General features: G+C 38.5%; 1 protein-coding gene across 2 annotated transcripts; it reads left to right on the top strand.

Moving 5' to 3' along the window:
• The first annotated feature begins 1,390 nt into the window (after positions 1-1,390).
• On the top strand, positions 1,391-11,218 carry LOC145779483 (sodium-coupled monocarboxylate transporter 1-like). 2 transcript variants are annotated; one of them, XM_082591086.1, is made up of 13 exons: positions 1,391-1,544; positions 2,135-2,336; positions 2,467-2,584; positions 2,875-2,981; positions 4,515-4,630; positions 5,855-5,995; positions 6,754-6,883; positions 7,274-7,362; positions 7,678-7,790; positions 8,035-8,189; positions 8,696-8,818; positions 9,480-9,642; positions 9,821-11,218. In XM_082591086.1, exons 1-13 carry the CDS (start codon positions 1,393-1,395, stop codon positions 9,985-9,987), a joined length of 1,776 nt encoding a protein of 591 aa, XP_082447212.1. In that variant the 5' UTR covers positions 1,391-1,392; the 3' UTR covers positions 9,988-11,218. The 2 variants fall into 2 exon arrangements, with proteins under 2 accessions (XP_082447212.1, XP_082447211.1); XM_082591085.1 differs by having other exon boundaries at positions 8,696-8,821.
• The last annotated feature ends 14,282 nt before the right edge of the window (positions 11,219-25,500 follow it).

Raw genomic sequence — 25,500 nt, 5'->3', positions numbered from 1 at the left:
TCAGCTTGTCAGGCAGTATGTGTTTTTAAATTTGTAACGAGCTCAAAGAGTAAGAATTTGGTCATGTGCCATACATAAACAGAGAAAAAATGTAGGCTACTAGTACTTTGAAGTAAAGTTATTGCTCCATGCTCACACGTTTACGCTATGTCAACAATAAACTAACCTATTTCATTGTTACTACACGTATGACAAATAATATCTAAAGTGAGACTTCTGTACCATAGGCCAGTGGTTCTCAAACTTTTTGCAATGCAACACTTTTATTGACACAAAAAATGTATTGTTTTTGCAACGCACCAACAACAAATTTGCAAGATCTCTACACGTACGTTTCCAACCTTTTTGTCGCAAAACAAAAATACAGTATAGTAAGAAAAAGGTGGGCAGTGTGAGGGTGGTATTTAAATCGATGATTTTGCAAGCAATTGAACACAACAGTTTTATTTTTTCTTTAATGTCACATAAAAAAAAATATCACACTGAAAAAAACCCAGCAAACTTCAAAGCTTAAAACACCATGCTCGGCTTAGTTAGTCCATGAAATTATTGCGCAACGCCACTTCAAAATTTGAAGGACACAACACTGCGTCGCGACGCACTGTTTAAGAATCACTGCGAGGGAAAGATGGGTAGAGGATTTTCAAAATTTTACTACTATGTCTGCTACCTGATGATTACGAAAAGCTTGTAGAAAAACATTTCAGATGAAAAGGTAGACAGATATCTCATATATCATATGTCTCTTCAAACTGCTTCCACCTACCCTTGGTTAACATAATGGCAACTCAAAACTTCATCAAACATTGAATTATTTCAATTCCTGTCTTTATAAAAGAGAATGGTTTAAGCTTAATTTCAAATTTAAATCAAACATTTTATTGACTTCTGCTGAACTAGCTTTAGTTTTATAAATATGGTAAGTGAAAAACTGCAAAGCTATGAAACAAAGCATTACCGGACTGTAAACTAATCAAAAAGTTACTAAAACGATGGAACATTTGTTCAAACTTCCTGGGGGAGAGGTCAAATCCCCCGAATGCTTTTTTTTAGATCTTTGCTTCTTCGGACCTCACCATTCTTATTGTTTGTTTTTTCTTAAACGTTTTAATTCGTCCACATTGTGGTGACTTCAAATTTTTTTAGATTTGCCACTAGCCGCATTGCCAAATGTTTTGTCACTTTACTTCATCCTGCTATGCGAAGATTAGCCTACAGTATTTACTGAGGAAAAGCGTTACGTTAGTCTACGTTCTTTTGTCGTTTTGACTTAGCCCCTGTGATCGATTCCGTAACACTACAGTACTAATCAATGAGAGAATAAATAAAATAAAATTTTCTTTTAGACTTAAAACTATTACATTTATCATTGATCGCAACGAATATTTACTAATGATCGATCCGGTACACACATCCAAGACTTTCAGTGCACCCGACTATGTTGTGTTTGTTGGACTGTTTGCGGTATCCTGTGGCATCGGTCTTTTCTTTGCCTTTCGGGACAGGAAGAACAAAACGTCAGAAAATTATCTTTTGGCTGGAAGGTAAAGACTTGGAATTTGTCACTCTCAAGCTGCATGAGTTTATACGACGCATTGATCGTATTCATATAAACTTTCGAATAATGTGATACACTGACTGTGTGATGGCACACCAAAGGAACACAGTGCTGCTGTTTTGGATTAACTGTTTACAGTATTTCAACCTAAAACCTTTTAGAAATTGATAACATTGTACTTGAGTTATTTTAAACGTTTACATCTTAGTGGAAAGGTTAATCAAGTTTGCAACGACTTTGCAATTTCAAATCATATTCAATTTTAACTAAACAGTAGTCTTTGATAACACTGGTAGAATATTTATGTAAAATACATATGAAAGTGCAAAAATATAGTTTTCCTATATTCGAGAGAAAATTCCAGATAACCACAGTAAACAATTTACATCTCTATTTTTTGTTAACTTTAAATGTAATAAAGGTGCTTTGCTTGGGAGTAACGCACCCAAAGCATTCTCTCAAAGGCTCTTTTAATGCCGCATGAAATTGCAATGTTTATAATGACATGACGCTCATCCAAAGGTTGAAAGATTTTAGTTTCATCGATATCTTTAGATGGTTGTATTTGATGTTTAGATCTATGAGCGGATGGCCGGTAGCATTGAGCCTCACCGCTAGCTTCATGTCGGCCATAACAGTACTTGGCACGCCATCCGAAGTCTACACGTACGGAACCATGTTCTGGTGGTTCGTCGTGTCGTATACCATCGTCACTGTGACTGTTGCAAATGTGTTTGTACCAGTGTTTTACAACATGGGAATTTCAAGTACCTATGAGGTATGAAATTATGAAACTAAAGCATTTCAAAAGTACAACTAGTAGTTAGGCTACTCTGCTGTCATTTATATCTAAAATAATGCTTGATTTAATATTTATGTGTTGTCTAATGCATCTATTTGTTTGTCAGTTTTTAGAAAAGAGGTTCAGCCGTCCTGTTCGCGTTACCGGTACTTGTGTATTTATCCTCCAAACAGTTTTGTACACAGGAATGGTGATGTACATGCCTGCACTAGCTTTAAATAAAGGTATGTTTAGGATAGATGCTGGTAAAATTTGATATGATGTTCTTGAATTTTTTTTTCAAACACCACGTTTTTAATTAACATTTAAGCAGCCTACCAGAAAAATAAGGATGGTGTGGCAAGCAGGTCTAGTTTTTTAAAAGGTTAAAGACAAGTAGCCTGGCAGTTTCTCAGAATTTAATTTTGGGCCTATGGTAAATGTAAAACACAAAGGAGGTTAAACTTTGCAAATACAGTTGCTGCAACCTCAGAATTACCATTTTTGATGCTAAATTGAAAATGCTGTGTTGTAGTGACGGGTCTCAGCTTATACGTGTCAATCGTTGGAACAGCGTTGGTTTGCACTTTTTACACATGCATTGGAGGAATGAAAGCAGTTGTATGGAATGATGTGATACAGGTGGGTTATTTGATCTTTGTTGATAACGAGGCTTGGTAACAGTACGTAGATAAACTAAGTGGTCCACAGACTAAAAGATTTAGCTCTCTGTATAAAACTTGGATCGTGTCATTCACTGGTTTTATGTATTTGTACTGCAACAGATTTGCCTCTGCCAAGCTCGTTCGCCAATTTGTTTTTGGAAATATCTCCTGAACGAAATCAACTAAAACTAAGATTACCGTACATTCAAACCACTTGCTGTCCTTTAAGCTTTGTTATCTCCTACACTATTGATGGCATTGTGGTAGATATAGACGAAACGCTGTAAGTCTACATTCCGTTCTGTCGCCATCGTGGTTGCCTGTGACAAGGTCATAAACCACAACTCGACTTTTTTAGATAACATCTGGCTGGTTTAGAACAAGTAGAGCATCACAATCTATCCGTTTTGGCCGCAAAGGTCAGGAGACAGAAAAACAATAACGAATAAAAAAGCAATATTTTGCCAAACAACGCAATAAATGTAAAGTTTAATCCCGACATTGCGCAATATATGCTACACGTTTATGTGAGCACGAACCATAGACGTACGCAAGGGAAAGGAGAGGTCAACCACCCTCATTGAGCTTAATATTGAATGTTTTTATTGGCTATTGCGGCATTCTTGCACGCGTTGCCAGAATTGCTTTAAACATTATAATATTTTGATCACGTTTTTTAGCAAAAGCAATCAAACTTTGTTCAACAAAATGCGGCTTAATATGCAAAATTTTGAATCAGTGTTGTTTAATTTAATTTGTCGTTGGATATTTGAAGATTTGTTTCCGTGCCAATGATCATGCTGGCTCAAATCAACAACGCTAAAACCATAATTATTTAAAAATTGCTTTCTTGTGCTAGTTGTAGCCAATGGTATGTATGGTGGAGCCTATCACATGATGCTAAGAAATTTACTGGGTTTGCAAGAAACTTTCATCTTCAATCTACTTTTCTTTTTATTGTAAATTAGAAATAAACCACTATTACTAATTTTATTTGTTGTGTGTGTTACGTAGCTTTCTAGTGAAATAAATTAGATCGTTTTTATCACCTCACCTAAAAATAAGTACCCAACGCTCTGTTGAATAAACATCCAACTTTGTGCACAAAAAAACGAAAACATTTAGAAGCGCTAGTTCAACTTTCTAGGTGTGCGCTTGAACAACGCAATTTAAGGAGAGCTCTTCATTCAGTGATTCTTAGGAAATGAGTCAGGCAACAACAAGCGGAAACTTCACTCTGTCAGCAATGATCACCGGGCGTGCGTCAGCAATCCCAAACGTCTATAAGTAGGCTACAGTATATGTAAAACTGCTAGGATTATACATCTACAAAGACTTTCTCAGTTTGAAAATACAGATCCACACAAACAATCAATCACGAATTTTCAGGCAAGCTTTGAAAAAAATCCACATGTTTACAAATTACTAAATTCTTTTTCATACCACAAAAACTTCGGAACCACTGATTTACTGCAACGAAGTATTTTACTATTTATTAATATCTTGACAGTGCCTTGTGATGTGGATCGGATTTACAGCAATTATTATCAAAGGAAGTATTAATGTTGGAGGAATTCGTGAAGTCTTTGACATTGCTTCTAAAGGAGGACGGATTAACTTTTTTGAGTAAGTTAAAAGCTTTATGTGCATCTTACGAACTTTTAATATTGTACAGCTTGTACCTACTGCCTGGTTGCAGCTTTAAAATGGCTAGCTAAAATGTATGGGAGAACGGTGACCAATGGGACACTGCCATTTTCTTAAACCGCGTTGAACGTAAATGACTGAAATTTTGTGTGTGGAACGGAAATACTGGTCAATGTTGTTTAGTGTAGTTTGATGACAAAATATTTTGTAGTTGAAGAATGACATCAAAAAGAGTTTTTTTTCACTTGGACATGTAAACAAGAGTGGTCAGATTTCTTTTGTATTTTTGGTTCAACAGTAACTTTGTATGAAGTAGTTTTTAGATTGAGTTAATCCTTATAACTTGCACTTCCATTAAGCAAAAACTGCAAAGTTTATTTTTTCAAGTTTTGGTCTGAGAGGCAAAAATATTTCAAAATGAGGTTCAGGTACCAGTGGGACATTTTGTTCAAGGACCTGTGGGACAGTGTAAACGTTTACATATAACTTACAACATATATAGGCTACTGTAAGATGGTGTATGATGGTGTTAACAAATCCTTCTTTTCAAAAAAGTCATGGGACATTTCAACAACTCCATTGTGAATTTTGTTTTGTTTTCAGTAGTGTTTGTTTTGTACGTTTGAGAGTTTTGTTAAGTCAATCCATTAAAACTGTTTATTTCAACGTTTGATGTAAAGTGTCGAAACACTGGCTTGTAATTCACAAATGCATGAATGAAAGCCATGCAAAGTCTGTTTTGTATTTGCAACCAGTTTCTTATTGCATTAAATGCATTTTTGAAGTGTACCACTGCTCTCTCAGATTAGATACGATCATACGAGTGGGACACTTTAGTGCTGTGTTTAAAATCTAAACATAAACATCAAAATATTAAATTTTTTTGTTGAAATGTTTTGAAGATGTGAGTAAAAGGTGAAACTTTATAAAAACAATGGTTTGCTATACATTATTCCTAAATTATTTGAGTTATTAAAGAAAAACTATTTTTGTCCCACTGGTCCTGACCTCCCCTATTCTACAGTATATCTAGCATGATAAATGATAACTTTGCTCTTAAAGTTATTGCTAGCTGACCAAGAAATTAACAAACTTGATTTGTGAAACTTTGCTTTTGAAATGTGCTTGATTTTTTCGCCTATAGATAATTCAAATTAACTTTTTTTTCCTGGAAAATATATTTATTCCTTTGTGGGAATTCAGGTTTGACTTCGATCCTCGAGTTCGTCATTCTTTCTGGTCGATCTGCATCGGTGGAAGCTTGATGTGGTTGTCTGTCTATGGTGTAAACCAAGCCATGGTTCAGCGGTATTTAAGCTGTTCAAGCTTAAAGCAAGCTAAATTGTAAGCAGGATAAACAAAGATGAATTTGCATTAGGTAGTTGGGTACATGTCAAAAGTATTGTTAAACTAACCACAGTTTACGGAAGGAATTTCTTTCACAATAAGCAATTCAGCAAGGCTTCAGCATTGATTGCTATGACATAGGCTACCATAACCTACTGGCACGTAAAATGAGATCATACCACTCTGTATTGAAATCTTGGTCAATAGCAAAATAACCATACGTAACACAACGCTTTATCAACTCTGATGGTGTAAATGCACTGCTGAAGAACACGTTTTAAGATCGGATCTGTGTTTAGCGCCACCAAATAGATGAAACATATCACAAACAGATATATTTCAATAACAAGTGGAACTTCTCTTTGTCAATGTCGATAACTGCGCTTGCATCAGTGGTTCGCAATCTCTTAAAGTATATAAAATTGTAAAGATTATAATCTCTTAGCGAAGCTTTCTCAGTCTTTGAATAAAGATTCCCATCTTCAATCAAAACAAATCTTGCTACACTTGGCGGAAAAAAACTGCCATCAGGATTCAAGTCCAAGTTACAAAATTACGGTCTGGAGTCTAGACAAATAACATGTCTAGGGCTGTCTCATACATACTGATATTCTATGTATATGTCTAATGCGTAATTTTGTGGAAGCTTACTGGTGGGATAGAACTGCAATGATATGAGACAGCAATAGCTTTTTTTTATGAACAAGCTGTTTTGCTTTCTAATCGCTTTTTTGACCGTTTATTGTTACTTTTAGGTCGCTCTATCTAAACAACATCGGTCTCTTCATTGTACTCAGTTTAGCTTGTATTTGTGGGCTGGTGATGTATGCTGTATACTACACCTGTGATCCGCTTACTGCAGGCTACGTTACTAAATCTGATCAGGTCAGTTTGTTTGTCTATTTCGCTAAAAACATTTTTTTCTGGTACCCTCTTTGCACCCCCAAAGAAAGAGTGGGAGGCAATGAGCCTACAGTTTGCTCCATAAAAGCTAACTTAACAAAAAAATATGTAGGCCGAGGCAACACTTTTGAAAATGATATTTGAAATATTCTAACTACGGTATTTTACTTAACATATTTTTTGTAGGCTACGTTCAACAGTCTTGCTGCATGTTTTTTAGCCATATTTTTACGTTTTTTTCTATCTGAATTTTTTTATCTCACGAATGAATTATTTTCTTTTAGAAGGTCTTCAATCCATTGAATTCTTGATAAGTTTAGGCTTTTTCTTTTTTCAACAAAGCATAAACTTTATTAACTTTGTTTCCGACAGTTGGTTCCATATTTGGTTATGGATATTTTGAGCGTTGCGCCTGGGATTCCTGGAATTTTTGTTGCTAGTGCTTACAGTGGAACTTTGAGGTAAGCAGTCGTATATGGTAGGCAAAAGCAAAAACTAGTAGGCCATTATCCGTAGAATGTGTGCTTTCTTGAAATTCTAGTGCCCTCTTAGTTTTTTGCATATTGTTACTGCTCCATGCCAAAACAATATTTTCATTTATCGCTTATATGAAACAATGTTTTATAGTTTCGGGAGAGAGTTTGCTTTTTTGCACCAAAGACAAGCAAGACACAACAATACCACAGGGTTGAGCATTACAACAGTATATTTTTTACATATTTAGAAATAGTTTAAATATGTTTTAATATGTTCATGAATTTTGCTTTGTATTACAGCACTGTTGCTGCTGGCATCAATGCAATGGCCTGCGCATCTTTTCAAGATCTCATTAAACCACATCTGCCACGGCTTTCTGAATCTAGGAGCGTTGCTGTTTCTAAAATATTAGGTGATTATACTTATATTTGTAGTCTATAATATAATTTTTTATAATTTTAGTGTAGACTAGCCTTTATGTGTCGATGCTATGCAAATGTTTAAGAGCACTTCTCATGTAGTTAAAAGTTGAAATAAACAGTTCAATTTTCAGCCAATGAGATGAAGTTAAAGGCTATAGTTTCTTATGCATCGCCCTTGTAGCCAACCTGGCTAACCTTTGTTACACGTTGGTCTAACCTAGAACGTATTTTTAGTCGTTTTTTTTGGATTGATGTGTCTTGGAGTAGCTTTCTTGGCTTCTCTGATGGATCAAATCTTGACGATGGCTTTGAAAATTTTTGGAATAATTGGTGGACCCATGCTTGGAGTATTTTGTCTTGGACTTTTTACAACAATTGCCAATTCTACTGTAAGTAACAGTTTTAATAAACATTAGGCCTACAGTAGTTAATTGATAGTAAAGCAAGCTCCCCGTTGGATCTTTCTATGATTGTTTGATAGGTTACAGCAAGATGGGCAACGTCCGGCCATTTTCCAGTTTTGTGTTGCCTCTTTCTTCCAGCTAACATTCACATGTGTAGGCTATAGCTGCGCATGTATTCATACGTTGAACATTGACATGTGTAGCTATACATTTGCAAAGATATTTCATACCTGCATCGACTTGTAGTGACTTTCTAGTAAAAGATGAAAATATGAATCAGTGCTTAGTTGCAGTAGGCTACTCCTACAAAAATGACTACATACCCTTAACTTGTCTTTGTGTTAAAAAGGTTTCTCAACTCAGACTTTCAGTATGAAAAATTTATATTTACTGTGAATTCACTTCACTCACATCATAACCTAATGTTTTTTGACGAGAAAGTAAATCTCCTAATGGCTTTCAAGCTTGACTATAGCTTACTATTTTATCAGGGTGTCTTGGTCGGTTTGTGTGGAGGACTGGCGGTAGGCTTATGGATTGCCGTTGGCTCATATCTGTATCCCATTCCTGAGGTATTTATTAGCACTTTGCCTGTGACAACCGAAGGATGCAATGTGGTAAGTAAAAATTAGTTGCAGAACCTTTGCTCCTTTTATCTATTTGAACTAATAGATTTTTAACTTTCAGCGCCCTTAAAGTTACAAGTCTAATTTTGCCTACCGACACCAGCTTACCGGCAATTTTGAAAAGGATGGTCTGTTCACTTAGGCTACAAAGTCATTAGCCCATGATGGGGAGAAAACATTGTTTTGTGGGTTATAGCGATTGTGAACACCTTTATCCTAGGAGTGACAAAGCTTAATCTATGAAGTTTTGCATAGGGCCTAGGGTAGGCTGCTTGTATAATAAGCAATATTCAACAATGCAGACCCGGTCTAGGGATGTTTTTATCCTTAATCTTGTCACCGAGATTGACAGTGTGAAGTTCCAGCTTGTCTATAAATCATTTTATTCACCAGTGTCGTGCAATTGAGAGCTGTCCATGACGTGCGCTGCTCAAGAGCAGCCTATAGATAGGCTACTAAGAGAGAGCTGTCGTGGTGGTCTTGCCACTTTTTCGTTTATAACCGGTCGCTTAACCGAATGTAGCCTACTATCTTGAGTAAAAAAATTGGGCCGTACAGTGTATGTTGATAAAGACAGTCCACAATCCTAAAAATTATTATTAGCCTACTACGAAGCACCGGTATACCTTCAACACATTTTGTTTTCCAGACTTTGGCAATAAACACAACTATTGCCTCTATGGCAGTCGACGCAACGAGTGAGCACACACTTGGTGGTATCCAGTCCCTATACGCTCTCTCTTACTGCCACTACAGCACCTTCCTTGTGGCAGTCACTTTTGTTCTCGGTTTCGTTGTCAGCATGCTGTCAGGTGGGTTTCACGTCAACTATTAGCCTATATTGAAACAACATAAGATAACGGAACTTTTTTATTCAAGTGGTGATGTTTATACAAAATAGCATAATCGTGTCCTACTTTAAGACAGTTGTTTTTGTAATCTTGTATAAAAAGATCAACTTTTAGTAAATTGATCGGTTTCGACATCCAGGTGGATTGAAAACACGAAAATCCGTCGATCTTGAACTTCTTGCCCTCCCTCAGAAATGGTTCTCGGGGAACAACGAGCGTGATGCAGAATATTCTGTTGGATACCAAGAGACAAAAATAAATGAGAAAGCAAGTGCAAAGGACAATCGACTGGACAGAATATTGTAAAACAATCAACATTGTGAAGCTTTGTAAAATGAAAAGGCTTGCACGGACGAAAGTTTCCTCTTTCTGTACGATATTTATCTCGTTCGTTATCTAAAACAGCACTTTGTAGAAGTTATTGAGTAGCCTACCTACTGTAAAACAGGGAGAGCGTGATGTAGGCTTATGTGGGAACGGTTGTGATGAGTGTCTTCTGTTTTGCACTTTAATGCTTGTCAGACCTCAAATAAACTTCCAAAAAGTGTAGGCTAAGTCTTTTGGAAGTTTTTTTAAGGTTAGTTTAATGTAAAATTCGTTGGTGCTTCAAACCTATTTATATACTTTTGATGTATTTAACTAGTGCTATTTAAAAGCATTTACTTGGGCTAGTCTAGGCAGCATTTTAGGTGCCGTCACTGAAACTAAAACCACACAAGTAGATTTCTTGGGGGAAGATAGTGTTTACACAACACTAAGTGGAGTCTTATTGTGGGCGGCACTGGGTAAAAGCATTTTTCGCAACCTGATGTTTATAATATTATGCAATTTAATCATTTTTGATCAATAAAAATGAAAACAACAGCTAAATAGGCTATCTGATAAGCATAAATATTAACATATCTTTTTGTAATTACACGTTTGCAAGTAATTGAAGACCTGAGTTGTACAACTGCTTAAGTCACGTTTGGTGGAAATTGAGTTTTCGCCAAGAATAGGCCTATGTTGTAGTCTTGTCAATGCCTGTTCCTGGCCAAAATTTGATTTAAAAAACGGCTTAATTTCGCTACAGCACACTCTGTAAGTAGTTCAACTCAGGTCTTCAATTGTAGTTTGAAAATATCATGACGTAGGCTAATTGTAAATTTGAGTGGTGTAAATGCATCGAAATTATAATTATGTAGCTTAATTGATTCAACTTAGGCACTTGTTGTAGCCTACATGCAACTTATCAAGCAAATAACCTACGCTAGTTGGTTGCACTTGGAATCGGCATTTCAATAGTTCCAAATTGTGGTGTTACATCATCACAAAGCGAAACCAATAGCTTTTAAAAATGTTAAATGTTCTTTGTTGATTGAAGTGGATTTTTTGATGTGTTCGACGTTCACCTCAACGGTTGGACAAAAAAACTCAAACTATATGACCGCTTATGATCTTTCGCCACCATCCTGATTGTGCCATGATTTAACGCACTGTTATACAATGTATCGTTTTGACAAGTTCATTCACACTGTTTGCTATCGAAACAAATAAATTTATATAGATAAACTTGTTAGTTACTGTAGCCTATGTAGATATGAAATCAGCTACTAAATGATAAAACTGAAACCAACACAGTAGGAAGTCCGCCTCGTTAGCTCAGTAGTTCCGCGCCGGCTCAAGATCACGCGGCGCAAGTTCGACTCTCGGGGTATGCGCTTGAGCAATGCAATTCAGGACTGCTCTCCATTCAGCGGCACCTAGTCAATGAAATAATTCCCCGGCAACAACACTTCAACAATCGAAAAACTTCACTCTCCCAATTTCGGTAACCGGCCCTGTGTCAAGAGCCTCTACAAGTATGCGAAACTACCAGGAATAACCAATCAAGGCTTTGTCAGTCCGCGGATAAAAATTCAAAACCAACCAAGTGATAATCAGCCGCTTGCGGATAGTCGGGGCTTTACTATCCGCCCGGGACTTTAAAGTCAAAGTCCCGGGCGGATAGCCAAGTAAAACTTTCTTTCGTCATTCTAACCTCGCCATGGAGATTGATAATACTTCTGCAATAAAAAGCAAGTGGTCTATGCGACGTGGTTTGGTTTTGAATCTCTATGTTTGAAATGAGAGCCTCTAAAAGGGATTTTTGGCAGTTTCGTCAACTTTAGAAGCTTTGAACCACTGACACAGGCCCGGTTGCAATGAATGGTAGAAGTTTCTGACTGCCGAAGGGTTGTTTGAGTTATTCCATCCACAATATGAGTTGCTCAACAGCACATTTCAAGAGCGAAGCCAACACCACTGACCGTTCCTGGAAAGCCGATAACAATCTTCCCCCTGCCTTTGTCAATGCCATCGTTGAAGATTTTGAAATGAAAGTAGCTTACGTTTGGCAAATTATATAACTAACTTGAAGAGATCTTAACCTCCAATAGACTCCCAATCAAACAAAAATCAAAACTTTTCAACATTTACGTTTTACCTTTTACGTTTTACCTCATTTACATTTACGTCGTGCTAAACAGTCTGGACTCTAGAATTGGACCTCCGTAACAATGAAAACACTCGAACTTTTCAAAATCACATCATGTGGTGCATTAGCAAGTGTAATAACTTACGTTAAAGTGCCTACCGAAGTTTTCCGATTGTTGAAGTGTTGCCGGGGAATTATTGCATACACTAGGTGCTGCTGAATGGAGAGCAGTCCTTGAAATGCGTTGCTCAAGCGCACACCCCGAGAGTCGAACCAAAGCCGCGTGATCATGAGCCGGGCGCGTAACCACTGAGCCGCAAGCACGACAATTGATATGCTTGCGCAGGCCCGGATTTAGGGGGAGGGCAGAGGGGGCAGTTGCCCCGGGCCCCCCGACTTTTGAAGGGCCCCCCTATGTGGTTAAAATGTGATTTTGTGTTATTTTTTTTCCTTTTGGCCTTTAAAGTTTCTGCAAAATGCTGTGCAGTACTGGACTGATGCTACTGTAGACGTAGAGATGGTTTTTTCGAGCCGTAGGCGCAAAAAATTTTTTTGCATGGGAGCCCCCCGATCTAAAAGCGCCCCGGCCCCCCATCAGCTAAATCCGGCCCTGTGCTTGCGTCTCATCTTTCTTGCTCTCTGTATTTTAAAATTAGTTTTTTCGCACCTTGCCTTTCTACCACATCATGTGATCTGTTCAACACCTTTTGATGCAGTTACCTTTGATTCTCGCAGACTCGCAGAGCCTATATCGTTGAGTTTGAGCTAGTCAGAAGTACTGTGCAGTTTTTGTTTTTTCCTGTTTATAGTTATAATAACCATTGTATTTTATTCAGATGTAGTAAAAATTGTATATATGTTATTCCTGAAGAGGACATCGTGTGATGTCGAAAACGTTCGATATTTAATTGTTGCGTAGTTTTGTAAATATATAGTTATCTTTAATATGTTAAACATGATAACATTGCTCGGCTTCGTATGCCTATGGTTCTATATAACTAACTTGAACAATAGGCTAAATACTATTACTACTACAAAAAGTGCTCAATGCCAAGCAGAGCAACAGGGCCTTATTCAAATAAAATAGATTCTACTCGAATAAGAACCTTCTGATAATCCCACTTTTAGGGTGAAACAGGCTGTAGAGGTTATGGAGAGAAGTAACTATATAGTATATACAGAGATGTAGGCCTACGTATGCGCCGCAAATTCTACGCCGCATACTTGCGGCGTAGACTTTTTGTTTGCGCTAACGCTTGCGGCCACATTTTTTTGGATAGTTTGCGCTTGAGGCTGCGCCGTAAAGTTTTCGCGGTTTTTTAGCGCATAGCGTCAACGCATGCTTTTTAATGTCTTAGTTGTTGTTTGCAATTTTGTTTGTCAAACTGCGAAATGTTGACGTCTTGCAATTGCCCATTGTTCTAGTGTTGTGTCACAGTGTCATCTATTGTTCAGTCAGCTGGAGTTTGTTTGTATATCGCACTACTGCCTTTGACGCTAGAGTCCCACGTGGAGACTGAAGTCTTGCAGAAAAAAATAAAGAATTAGTTAAAACAACTTAGGCCTACTGAAAAATTAGTAAATTACGGGTCAGAACAGGAATGTAATGTAAGCAAGCAAGTAGGTAGGTTGGTAATGTCGCTCCATGTAAAATGTAAACAATGACTTGGCTTCGTAGTGTGAAGTACTTTTAGTCAAGCAGCAGTGGCGCGGGAACTATTTTTCTCTAGGGGGGGCTGAAGTTGTCGTAGTGCTGTCAGCTTCTGGGGGGCTTCGCCCCCCAGACCCCCCTTATGTGGAATTGCCAACAAATGAAAAGCGGCAACAATAAAGCTGCTGTTCAGGAAATTAAAATAAAAACGAATAAATTAGAAAGTGATATGGAAAGAACGGTTTGTGGAAATGAGCTTTCACAAGCTTCCGAAGATTGATTTTCGCTCAAGTGTTTTCTGTATGAACTGTGTCATGAGTTCTTTGACATCGACAGTGTATTGGTGGACATGCATCAACGCAAGATGAGTAAGTCTTTTTTGTGTCATTGAGCTTCTCAACCACGTTTTCAGGCGTCTAGAGCAGAAAAAGAACTTTTTGATGATGCAGCTCAAAACGGGAGGCAAAGGCAGAACTCCACGAATTTTCGCGTTTCTTTGAAAAGGTCTCGTGTTTGAGGGTGTAGTTGCGATAGTATCTCAGCAACCTTTTGAACGGAGTTCGCGGATTTTCCACATATCATCGCTGAGCAAAGTAAGTTCCGTTTGTAGGCTATCTTTTCTGATGGCATCGGGTAAGCTGATCTTAGTATCAGATTTTTCCTCACCGTTTGCACAGCTCAGAGAGCCTTCTCTCTGTTGGCTACTGTAAGCAGATCCGCCTGGTCGATCTTCGATCAAGCTCAATTTGAATCAAATCAAGGGCTTCGATGTAGGCCTTATTGCCGTTTCCACGCTCCTTCTCCCGCAGACGACAAAGCATCCGGTTCCTCTGTGTTTCGAAATCGAGTTTTGTTCACTTGGGGATCCTTTGGCGTCTTTAGGTTATTGACAGACGCAAAAACGTTCGCTACTTCCATAAGCTTAGAAACGGATTCATCTTTTCTGAGATTTTTGACTCATTCGCGGAGAATGGTGATTGATTTTAAAGCTGAAGAAGCAGAGATCTTCTTGTTTTGGAGCTGTCTTGCGACGGCTTCTGCAGGCTGAAAAACTTCGCCGCTGCAGGTAATCGCAAAATGAAGCCGCATTGCTTATTTTACCAAGCCGAATATGTTTGCACGTGCGTCTCCTCTTATTGCATTATCTTCTGTCATGTCGGTCAGATATGACAAAGCAATATCATGTATTACTGCAATGTTCAGAAGTAAGCATGAAATGTAGATATTGCAGAATGATGTCCAATAAACGATGGACCGCCGTGTTAGTAGGGAGGTTGGCTCGTACTGATACTGCGAGGTATAGCTCTTTGTGATTGATGACTCATTATTGCGAATGATGAGCGTGACCACACGTAACAGGAACTCGATTCATCGTAGCAATTATTGTTCAAAATTTTTCTGAAAATATGTTATGTACCTTAAATTGTAAGAATTTTGTAGGGGGGGGCTGAAGAAATTATTGAAAATTCCAGGGGGGGCTGAATTTTCTCTAGGGGGGCTGCAGCCCCTTGAGCACCCTTACTTCCCGCGCCCCTGTGACAAGCAGTGTTGAAGGCGTTTGTAAGCTATTGTGAGCACTTTAATTTATATTAGTTAAGTCTTGCATTTTGGGGCAAATCAGAAACTTCTCAGGCAATGAGCAGTGCAGCCTATGTATCTAAACAAACTCAAATATTTGGTCTCCGACCGTGATTGCTTGCATGATGTTGTAGGCTACTCTGTATGTTATATGTAGTACATTACTTTGCCTTTGCCGGTTATTCTTGTTGTAGGCTAGGCCTATGTAGCGTAGTAATGTGTAGGCCTACATATAGTAGGCTATCAAGCTAAGGTAATTTTTACTTGACAATTTATACATTCTGTTGCGTAAGTACGTAATTATATATGCTTTGTAACTTGATGAGCAGTTTAGCAAAACATGCATCCAGGGGCCAATTGTGAGAGGCTTTGAGTAGCCTACTGCTAATAACACTAGTAGGCTAATGCTAACTATCCCTGAATGCTAATAACAAAGAGTTGTGCACTTTAGAATCTAAACTTGCTTGTGTCTGGGAGTTTTGTCTTCCATTAACCCACTTTCTAAAAATCTTATCAGAAAAAAGCATAGAGCTTACTGAGAGAATTATGGCATTAAAAGCAACATCAGTCTTATTCAAACGGAATCATTTTAAAAATAGTGTTTTTTATAATGGATTTTTAGGAAGCAACAGTTAGTAGGTTACTAGGGGCGACAGTTAGTAGCCTATAATACTAGAATTTTCTTGATAGGCACTCGCCACATATCAAAGTTGTTAAAAAACTCTGAGGCTGAGAGCCACTGCAACCAGACGAAGGAAGCCAGCGACAACGAACCCCGTGGGCTACTGCATGCTCTTTATGAGGACACTGGCGAAAACAGCATAGACGAGGTTGTAAAAGCGTAGGCTACTTGGAAGAGAGGCCACACAAAGGACCATTAATAGGGTGGCTCATTTTCCTTGATGTTCTTTAAATTTTTTGTCAGTTTGGAATAATGTTCCATTTTGCTCACTGATATTTGTAAACCAAAAATTTTTGTTGGGTTTTGACCTTTGACCCTGGTTCACCCAAGGAGAAATTCTGAATTTTTCTGAAAAATTAGTAAATTTCGATGTGGTTTAGCAATATCTGAAGAGGGGATTTGTCAAAATTTGACCACGTGATTTTGACGTCACTTCCTCTGTTAACTTCCACATGGAACATCTTCACCCTACTCCAAGTCTGAGAGTCACTAATAGTGCGTGCTTTTAGTGTGATTTTAGTTGATTTTACAGCCTTTTCGCAGTCAGTGAATTTATAACACAGACCAACAAAAAAAATTTGGCACAAAAGATGAGAGTCATTATAGAGTATTTCAGGGCACCTGATTCCGAAAATGCACTTAGTTTTTTCGAATTGGCTCTAGTTTTCGAGATATTCGACAATGAAAATATTTTTGAAATCGTTTCTCAAAAGCTCTCAATTTACAAATCACTTATTTTCAGCCCTGTTTACCATTATGATGTCATAGTTCCACTTGTCTAGTTCAATTGGTTCATATTGCAGGAAAGTTCAAAACCCAAGCAAAGGTTGAAATGAATTGTGTTTAACGTAAGGGAGACATAAATATTCAATAAAAACAGTTGTGAATCAGTAGGCCTACATCACAAGACAAATATCCCGAAAGTCATGTGTTTATGAATGCAGCTTTATATTGAATAGGTAGGCCTACAGAAATGGATACTATACAAATGAAATTTTATTCTAAAGCCTTTGCTAAGGCCAAGTCTTTGCTGCAAAAAGTTTTTTTCTGGTCTATAGGCTAAATAAATGGCATATAGGCTAATAAAATATGCCTTTGACAAGTAGGATGCTGTACAAACAACCCAGATATATTTTGCTGCATGAGGCAACGCAGAGGAGCAACGCATTCTGCGATAGATACAGCGCTATATAAAAACAAGCATTATTATTACTTTGACATGAAGCTGGGTGATCAAGATAAGTCCTGGGTTCCTCCTATAAAGTATGCAAACATTGCACGCAAACCCGTTTCTGGGCTCAAGGCTAAGAAGTTCAGAGTGCCATGGCATAAAGAAAGCCGTGGCATCACCATGAAAATTGATACTTCTGCACGGTGAGGATGTTCGAAGGAAGTTGGAACATTATGTTTACATGGAGTGTGCAAGGCAGTCATTGCATGGACGTTGCTATTTCTGTTTTTTGTTTGCCCTCTCTAATTTCAAGTGGTGATTTGCTTGAAACAATAGGAAAACGGGCATGACTGAGAGTAACCTCAATACCTTCAGTAGTGTTTTGGAGCAAGGTCAAGTCTTTTTCTCAAAACCATTTCTACCACCTACTGTAGTAATTAAAGATTTAGTTATCAAAAGTGGTAGCTGGAATCTTGGCTCCTCATCTCGATCAACATGGCATTCTTGACTCCAAGGCCAAGATTACGTTCTTCCGCAGCAAGGATAAAATTCTAAGCAGCTACCTTACTGAATAACATAACTTTGTATTTTGTAGTTATATAAATGGCCTTCATAGCCTACCTTGATGGGGTGTTGCTCAGTAGGCCAATCATAATAAAGAGTTGCGTTTGTTCATCGATAGCTTTGTTTTGCTTATTTGTCTAGTTTGTTAGCAAAACAATGAATGCATTTTGTTTGTACTTAGTAGCTTACTTAGTAAGTCTGATACTGTTGAAGTCAGCAAATATATTAATGCAAAACGAAAGTTATATATTCTACATCTTGTATCTTCAGGCTTACTTCACATCATATTTTGATTGTTACTAGGCCAGTAAACGTTAAATAGCTGTTTGTTTGGGTTGTAATCAACGTGATTGGTTCCAAATAGCGTTTATACAACTCAGAAATGTGCCTGGGATTACTTCCAGTTTTGTCTATGTAGTAAACGACACGACGTTAAATCTATAGGGCCACAAAATTAAGAAAAAAATATTTTTGCTGTAACTCAAAAACTAGAGCCAATTCGAGAAAACTTAGTGCATTTTCAGAATAAGGGGCCTCGAAATACCTTAAAATGACTGCCTTTATATAAAAAAAAGTTTTGTTGGCCTGTGAAAATCGATAAACATCGTCAAATGATTCAAGAAACTGAAAGCAGTATATATTTACTACGGTGAAGGGTGCACAAAGAAAATCATGTCTGAAATGTGGTAGAATTCGATATTTTGAGAGTAATACAGGTGTCAGTGTTCATGGAGTTGCTAATTAAACCACTTTGCTTGCTACAAGTGTGTGTTACTGCCTCTTATTGTGTCCATTAAGATGCTAAAGTGCATTAGAAGATAGCGGGTGAGCAGTTTTGGGGATAAGCAAAAATTCGATATTTTGAAAAAATTCAAACCAGGTGAACCAGGGCCAAACGTTAATATTTTTTTGTGAAATTTGGTGTAGGAGATACGTTTACCAAAAGGAACAATATTCCAAACTGACGAAAAGTTTAAATGAAAAAAAATTTTTTTTCGAGATTTTGCGCCAGCCTAACCATTAACCGTGGGCGCTTTTCCAACGAAAGATTTCCAAACTACTTTTTTTCGCTACAACAGTCCAGTGCTGCGGTTGAAAGAATGTTTTCAATGGGCAAAGACATATTGAAACCAAAACGCAGCAAAATGTCAGATGAACACTTTCAGATGCTTGTGTTTCTTCGTGGAAATTCAAAATAAAACTTGTTCGTTTCAAGTAGTTTATACCGTGTGAATGTTTGGCACCTAGCAAACAAAATGAGTTTGCGCTAGTGTATGCGCTGACGCCGCCAACTTTTTTTACAAGTTACGTTGACGCATGCGGCGTATAGTTTTTCGAACGTTTGCGTTTGCGCTGACGGCGTCAATATTTTTTGTATGCGCGTACATCACTGAGTATATATGATGTATATAACTAACCTGATGCATGAAAAATTGCTTTGTGACTACAACAGCAAAGCTTTGTATGAACTTTCAAGCATATACCATTGTACCTTGACACATGGATATAGAGTATAGGCTAGAACAGATCAGCGTAATTTTTTCTGCAATATTTCAGTGATCTTTTAAAAATATTTTATTCAGATTATGTTACCAGTTTCGTATCTATTGCACCGATTTGGGTTTATAATTGAACCTTTTGGAGCAGGCTATTTATTTTATTCTTTTTTTTTCTCAGGTCAACACATCGCTTCCCGTCAGCGAGATATGTATGTGTGTCAGTGACTTTCGGTGGCTTAAACCGTTGGGAAAGCAACTTGGAAATATGCTGCAGCAAGGTAGTAGCCTAGGCACGAAGGGCGTAACCGTCGGGCAAAGCCCGAAGGCAACACTTCCAGCGGGGGGTCTGGGGAGCCTCCCCCAGAAATTTTTGAAAAACACTTCCAATTTGGTACGCTCTGAGAGCATTTCCAAAGCAAATCAAAAATAAAAATCTGTTAAATTGTGCTTCGCCTATGTCGTGATCATACATCCATTTAATGTTTAGAAGTCACGAACAATCTTGTTGTTAACGTTGCTAGACCAAAATCCAGTGTTAGACATGGAATAATAGTTGTCTAAATATTTAATTCGTCATGAATGTTCATTCTCAGATATTCAGTTAGGCCTACACTACAAAAACTAACACTTAGGCCTAAACATTACAACCGCAAGCAATTTGTACAAGAAGCTGGATAAGTTTGCCTCCTGCGTATAGAAGCTTAACGAACTAAATATTGCATCCGCACCTGAACGTTCATTGGCGAAGTAACGTTATATCAACGCTGTAAAAAGGGCAAAGGCATGACTATGAAAGCTAGTAGGCTAAAGTACATGGCGAGGAGACATCAAAAAACAGCAACAATCTTTTCGGCATTATGATGCTGTGCTGTGTACCGTGACGAGAGACCATTCTGACGAGTTAGTCTAGCGAATGTACACATTGACGTCACTGGAAAAGCAACTCTAACCATAACACATCTGATTGGCTAAGCAGCTGATGACGTTTTGCAAAACGAGTGAGGATTGGATAAAACGAAGGCGTTTTTTGACATTTTTGAACCTGGGGAAAGCAACTTTGATAGTAGTGCAGTCGTGGGAGCTTTTTTGTGGGAAAATTTTTTTATCAAGCTGATACTTTGCTCAGACCTTCCCCATATTATGCAAATGGCTCAGAAAAAAATCCCTATCAATCGGATGATGGGAAACCACTTTTTGGGCCCTTTTTCCAAATGACGTCACAATCCCTTTTGGGTCCAACATATGAAATTTTTAAGTTTTTCAAAATAGGACATATTATACATCATTTTTTAGCTTTTTTCAAGGAGAACAACTTTTTCTATTAACCAGAACCCTGAAAATGTACAGAAAAAGAGTTATTACCGATTAGGCAACAGGATAAATCTATGAAGTTTAGGCAAATTTGAAATTATTCGTCACTGTTGGACTTATTCTTCTATATTCTTTGACAAGAATTAAACAAAGTATGCGAAACATAAATTGAAGCTATCATCATCATCAAAAACGTCAAAGATGTTGCTTTCCTCCTCGTCTTGTCCCGTTTCATCTTCATTGTACGAGTATTCCTCTTCTTCGGTACCAACATCGACGTTTTGCAGAAGTGAAAAAAAGTCTTCATTCTTAAGTTTTTCGTCTAGTCTCTGGAGTAGCCTATGTCGTTTATATTAATTATGATTAGCCTACTTAGATACGAAAAAGATGTAAAACTATCTTTGTATTTCAAGCATACTTACTAAAGTATACATTCAACACCATGACTCCAGATATTGCTGATAACTGCAGAATTCTCTTTTCATCTATGGTTGTACGATCAATTCCAAACCGAGCAGCACACAGTAAAGAGGACAGCAAAAAGCTTCACTGGAATTTGGACAAATCTTGCGATCGAGCAAACTCTTATGCGCTCAATTAAGTCGTGTGGAGGATTGACGGAAGGAAAAGTATGACAGAAAGTGTTCGACATCTTTGGGTTTTTAGTGTGAGTCACTCGGCAAGTATTCATGAAGCAATGACGCAACTAAGCAAGGCTCAGTTTCTATGAAGCAACCAGCATGAAGAGTTGGGTGCTTCAAGAAAAAACGAGGGATTACGAAGATTTCTGGCCTGGTTAACAACGAAACACCCATTCTTGGTACCAGATGTAAACCTATCTTCTCTTTCAAATGGTCTAGTGTCCATCGATGGAAAAGATGACGTCAATTGTGAACAAGCGGAGCAAATTGGTCAAAATATCCAGAAAGGTTTAGATGGGGTAGCAGTTACTAACGCATCAATCAAACGCAAAGATTGATTAAGCCATTAGAATCCTTAATGGAAGTAAACAAAACAAAAAGTGGTGCAAGTGGTATTGGTCCGAAAGTCATGTTCAATAGGATGATTGCTGCTGCTTGTTCCCGACAATTTTCACCAAATCAAACGTCATATAAAAGCCGTTATGGTCTACTTAACCTAGCTGGCATCTTACGTCATGGAAATTGCTAGAAAATGTCCAAATATTGCACCATCGGTCGTAAGACCTGATGAAATATTGCATGAGCCGCTTGAACACCTGTTTGAATGACTTCATAATTGTCTTTCATTATTGCGTCACAGTTACTGTCTACGTGCATTTGAGATATCGCAAATTATTCTGGTCATTCGTAAAATTGTTTGTTGGAAGTCAGTCGCAAGTTTAACTGTTTGCTTGGTGCTTGCTAGCTGGACAAATTTTCCGTCTTTTATCTAAGTAATCTGTTCTGTAGTGACAAGTTTTAGTGGTGTACGGCGTTGCATCCAATTTCGACAGCTTTGAGGCTATTTTTACAGAAATACAATTTTGAAAAGACGTTTCGAAGGAGTGTTTCTTTTTCGGTCATTACATACAGACGAACGGACTCGGGAATCTTATGTTACAATTTTCCCACGAAGAGATTATGGTTTACCGCTGTGACCATAAATAATAAAAGACGTTTTTGTTAGCTGGTAGGCCAAGAAGCACTTGAAGGCATAAATAATAAAAGACGAGTTCTTGTCAGTTGGTAGGTCAAGAAGAAATTAAAGCAAAATAATAAAAAAAGATCTTGTTGGTTGGTAGTCTACAGAAGCAAAAGAAAATTAAAGACATTTCTTCTCAGTTGGTACTGAAGAACTTCAAGTTAAGAATTAAAGGCGTTTCTTTGTTGGTTCTGAAGAAAAAACAACATTAACATTCATTTGAAGAAAAAAGATTAAAGACAATCCATCTGTGCTTGAAGATTCAAGTGAACGAATCCAAGCAAGTTTTGTGGAACTCTAGGACTTCATATACCCGTACAACTACGGTATTGTGCATTTAAATTCTTTTTGTATTTTTACGGTCTTTGCAGTTAAGTTTTTTATAACTTAATTTTGTGTGTTTGTGTAACTTAATTTTTTAATTGTTAAATTTAGCCCCAACATTTAATATGTCTACACTCGGTGGCGACAAGGACTCGACCGCCGTCGACTCGACTGAGTTTAAGCCTGATGATGTTCTTTGCGGTCGGGCAGGCCATTCTGGGGAGGGACCCAGTAACGATGAAGCTAAGTCAGTTCGAGAGGCCCGGCATCTTAGAAGGGATATTTTGACTCAAATTGGGAACTTTCTCTAGCCCTAGGTTCTTTGAGTGATAAGCAGGAACTGTTAATTTTTAGATCTAAGTTCTCTACTTTGGAAGAGGATTTACGGCATTTCCATGCTCTTTTGACTAAAATTTTTAACTCTGCAATCTTGGCAGAACTTCGTGATAGGGTAGACCCCGAATTTAACTCGTTAAAAAATAACCTTGAACAAAAAGTAAGTGAGTTCTCAGATATGTTGGATGCTGACATACATCCTGAGGATAGCGCCTCAAATGTAAGCACTAGGATGTCTACGAGTTCGTCTCGGATAGTGGCACAAATTAACCTACAGCTAAGACGAGAGGAGCTCCAGATACAAGCTGAGGCCGAAGCAAGAGCTGCTGAAGCCATGGCGAGAGCTGAGACCATAAGAGCTGAGGCTGAAGCGAGAGCTGCTGAGGCCGTACGAGCAGAGGCCGCTACTAGAGCTGAGGCCGAAGCGAGAGCTGCTGAGGCCGCCGCGAGAGCAGAAGCGAGAGCTGCTGAGTTCGCACTCAAAGACGCTCAGTTGAGGGCTGAACAACGTAAAGAGGTAGTTTTAGCTGAATATCGATCAGAGTTGGGCTCCCGGCGTAGTTCTAAGAAGGGCTCTTCTAGCCATTCCAGAAATGAACATCAATCGCAGTTTAATTTACATAACCTTTTCCAGACGCCTGTTCAATCTGTAAGTGGACCAGTGCAATCCACACGTTTTCCAGCTGTTTCAGGAGGTCTCGGGGCCGCAGCTAAGGGTCTTCCGAAGGCTGTAGAGCCAAGGCCTGCGAATTATAGCCGAACTCCTCCCCCAGAGCGTACAGGTCACGGGGCCGCTATCAGAAGTAATGTTTTGCCCCCTTCACAATTTTCTGCGCCGCTAGTTTTTGATCTCCCAGCTACACGTAATTTGGGTGGTTGTGAGAGGCGTATCGCGTCTCCTGATTTTAACGTGTGTGAGGATCGTGATCGGGCTGTGCATGTGACTGAGCCCACTCAGCCCCTTAAGGGATATAGTTTGTCTTCTCCCGCTAAATCGAGTTCTCAACAACAGGATTGCTTTTTTGAATACCAAAATAGTAGGACGTTTTTTGATAAGGCGGCCTTGATTGGTTACGATGGTAATAATATGCCATTTATCTTCTTTAAAAATCGTGTTACGGCCTTAATGGCAGCTTCACCCTTCAAAGGAACTCGTTTGACTTTGTTACAAGCAGCTTGTGTTAGAACAGCTGCGCAAACGATTGCTAATTTGGTTTCCGACACTCCTGGCTTATCAGAGGAAGACAGGATAGAAATGTCGTTAGCTCGCTTGTCCCAGCGTTTTGGGGTTCGTGGAGGTCTTTTCGCCGAACCGGAAATTAGAAAGTATCGCTATGGTAGCAAATTGACTTCGATTTTTTCCAGTGATTTGAAAGAGTTTAAAGATGAATTGTCGCAGTGTTTGCTTTACGCGCAAGCTTATGGTCAGCGTGATAAATTGGAAGGACGTTTTGTTTTGGATTTGGCTAAGCGACTCCCGTTTGACGCTAAGCAGCGTTATCTTGACTTTTTAGGTGATCAGTATGGTGGTACTGATGAGCCTACTTTTCAGAGTTGTTTGAATTTGTAGTACGGGAGGAAACGCGCAAGTCGACTGATTTTAGCATTATGCTAATGGGCGATTCTGGTGAGTCGCAGCATTTTAAAAAGTTTGGCAAAGGAAAATTGCCTTCATGTCCGGTTAGGCACTTAGGCAGACGTCGGTAAAACCCCATGATAATGTGATTTCAGGGAGTTCGCAGTACTCGACTGCTGTTGGCGCACCACGCGGTGGTGTGGCCAGACGTAGAGACATACCGGCATGTTTTTATTGTTTGTCACGTGGTCAAGTTGAATATCATTTTTTGTCTAATTGTAAAGAATTTTTGCGCTTGACACCCAAAGATCGGAGAGATGTCATTGTAAAAGCTGCAAATGCTTAAATTGTTTGCGCCAGCATATGGTTAGGGATTGCGTTCATGCAAACAACTGTCGTAAGTGTGGCCCTAACAACGATAGGAAACACTATTTTCTTCTGCATGATTTTTATGTGACGTCACGTGATTCTCTGGATTCGGTCTGTAAAGATGATGCTGGTGCCAGAGTTCCTGTGCGTAATGTTAAGATTGGAAATGTTAAAGCAGCCTTTAACCCAGTGGCGTATCCTGGTTGGTTGAGCAAGGGAAGCAATAAAACTCGTGGGGGAATAGAGCGTGCCGAAGGCACGTGTTTTCTAGGGGGGTCCGGGGGCATGCTCCCCCGGAAAAAATTTGCAAAATTACACTCAAATAATGAATTATACTGCTTTCTGGAAACACTTTTAGGGTAATTTTTGTATGAAATTTATTAGCAGATAAACAGCTATTAACTTATTAAAGGTAGCTCTTACACACGAACGGGCAAAGGGCAAAAATGCGACTATAATTAGAGAACACCAAAAACTCAGCTACAAAGTCAAGTCTAGCATAGACCTCACATATCCTGTCTTATTCCAAAGTCTATCCAGCCAGGATAACAGTGTAAAGCCAACATTTGGCTCAAACTTTTGCTTACAAGGCCGATATTATAACCATAACAGTGCCCTAGATTTTCTCATTACGTAGCTCA

The sequence above is a fragment of the Aplidium turbinatum genome, chromosome 11, assembly GCF_918807975.1.
Source record: "Aplidium turbinatum chromosome 11, kaAplTurb1.1, whole genome shotgun sequence".
NCBI classification, from domain to species: Eukaryota; Metazoa; Chordata; class Ascidiacea; order Aplousobranchia; family Polyclinidae; genus Aplidium; species Aplidium turbinatum.
This window is presented reverse-complemented; position numbering and strand designations above follow the sequence as displayed.

Excerpts from the sequence above, each read along its gene's own strand:
- LOC145779483 (XM_082591085.1), top strand. The coding sequence starts at position 1,393 with ATGATCGATCCGGTACACACATCCAAGACTTTCAGTGCACCCGACTAT. Across the intron at positions 5,996-6,753 it reads AGCTTAAAGCAAGCTAAATT|GTCGCTCTATCTAAACAACA; the intron begins GTAAGCAGGATA and ends TGTTACTTTTAG. Across the intron at positions 8,822-9,479 it reads CAACCGAAGGATGCAATGTG|ACTTTGGCAATAAACACAAC; the intron begins GTAAGTAAAAAT and ends TTTGTTTTCCAG.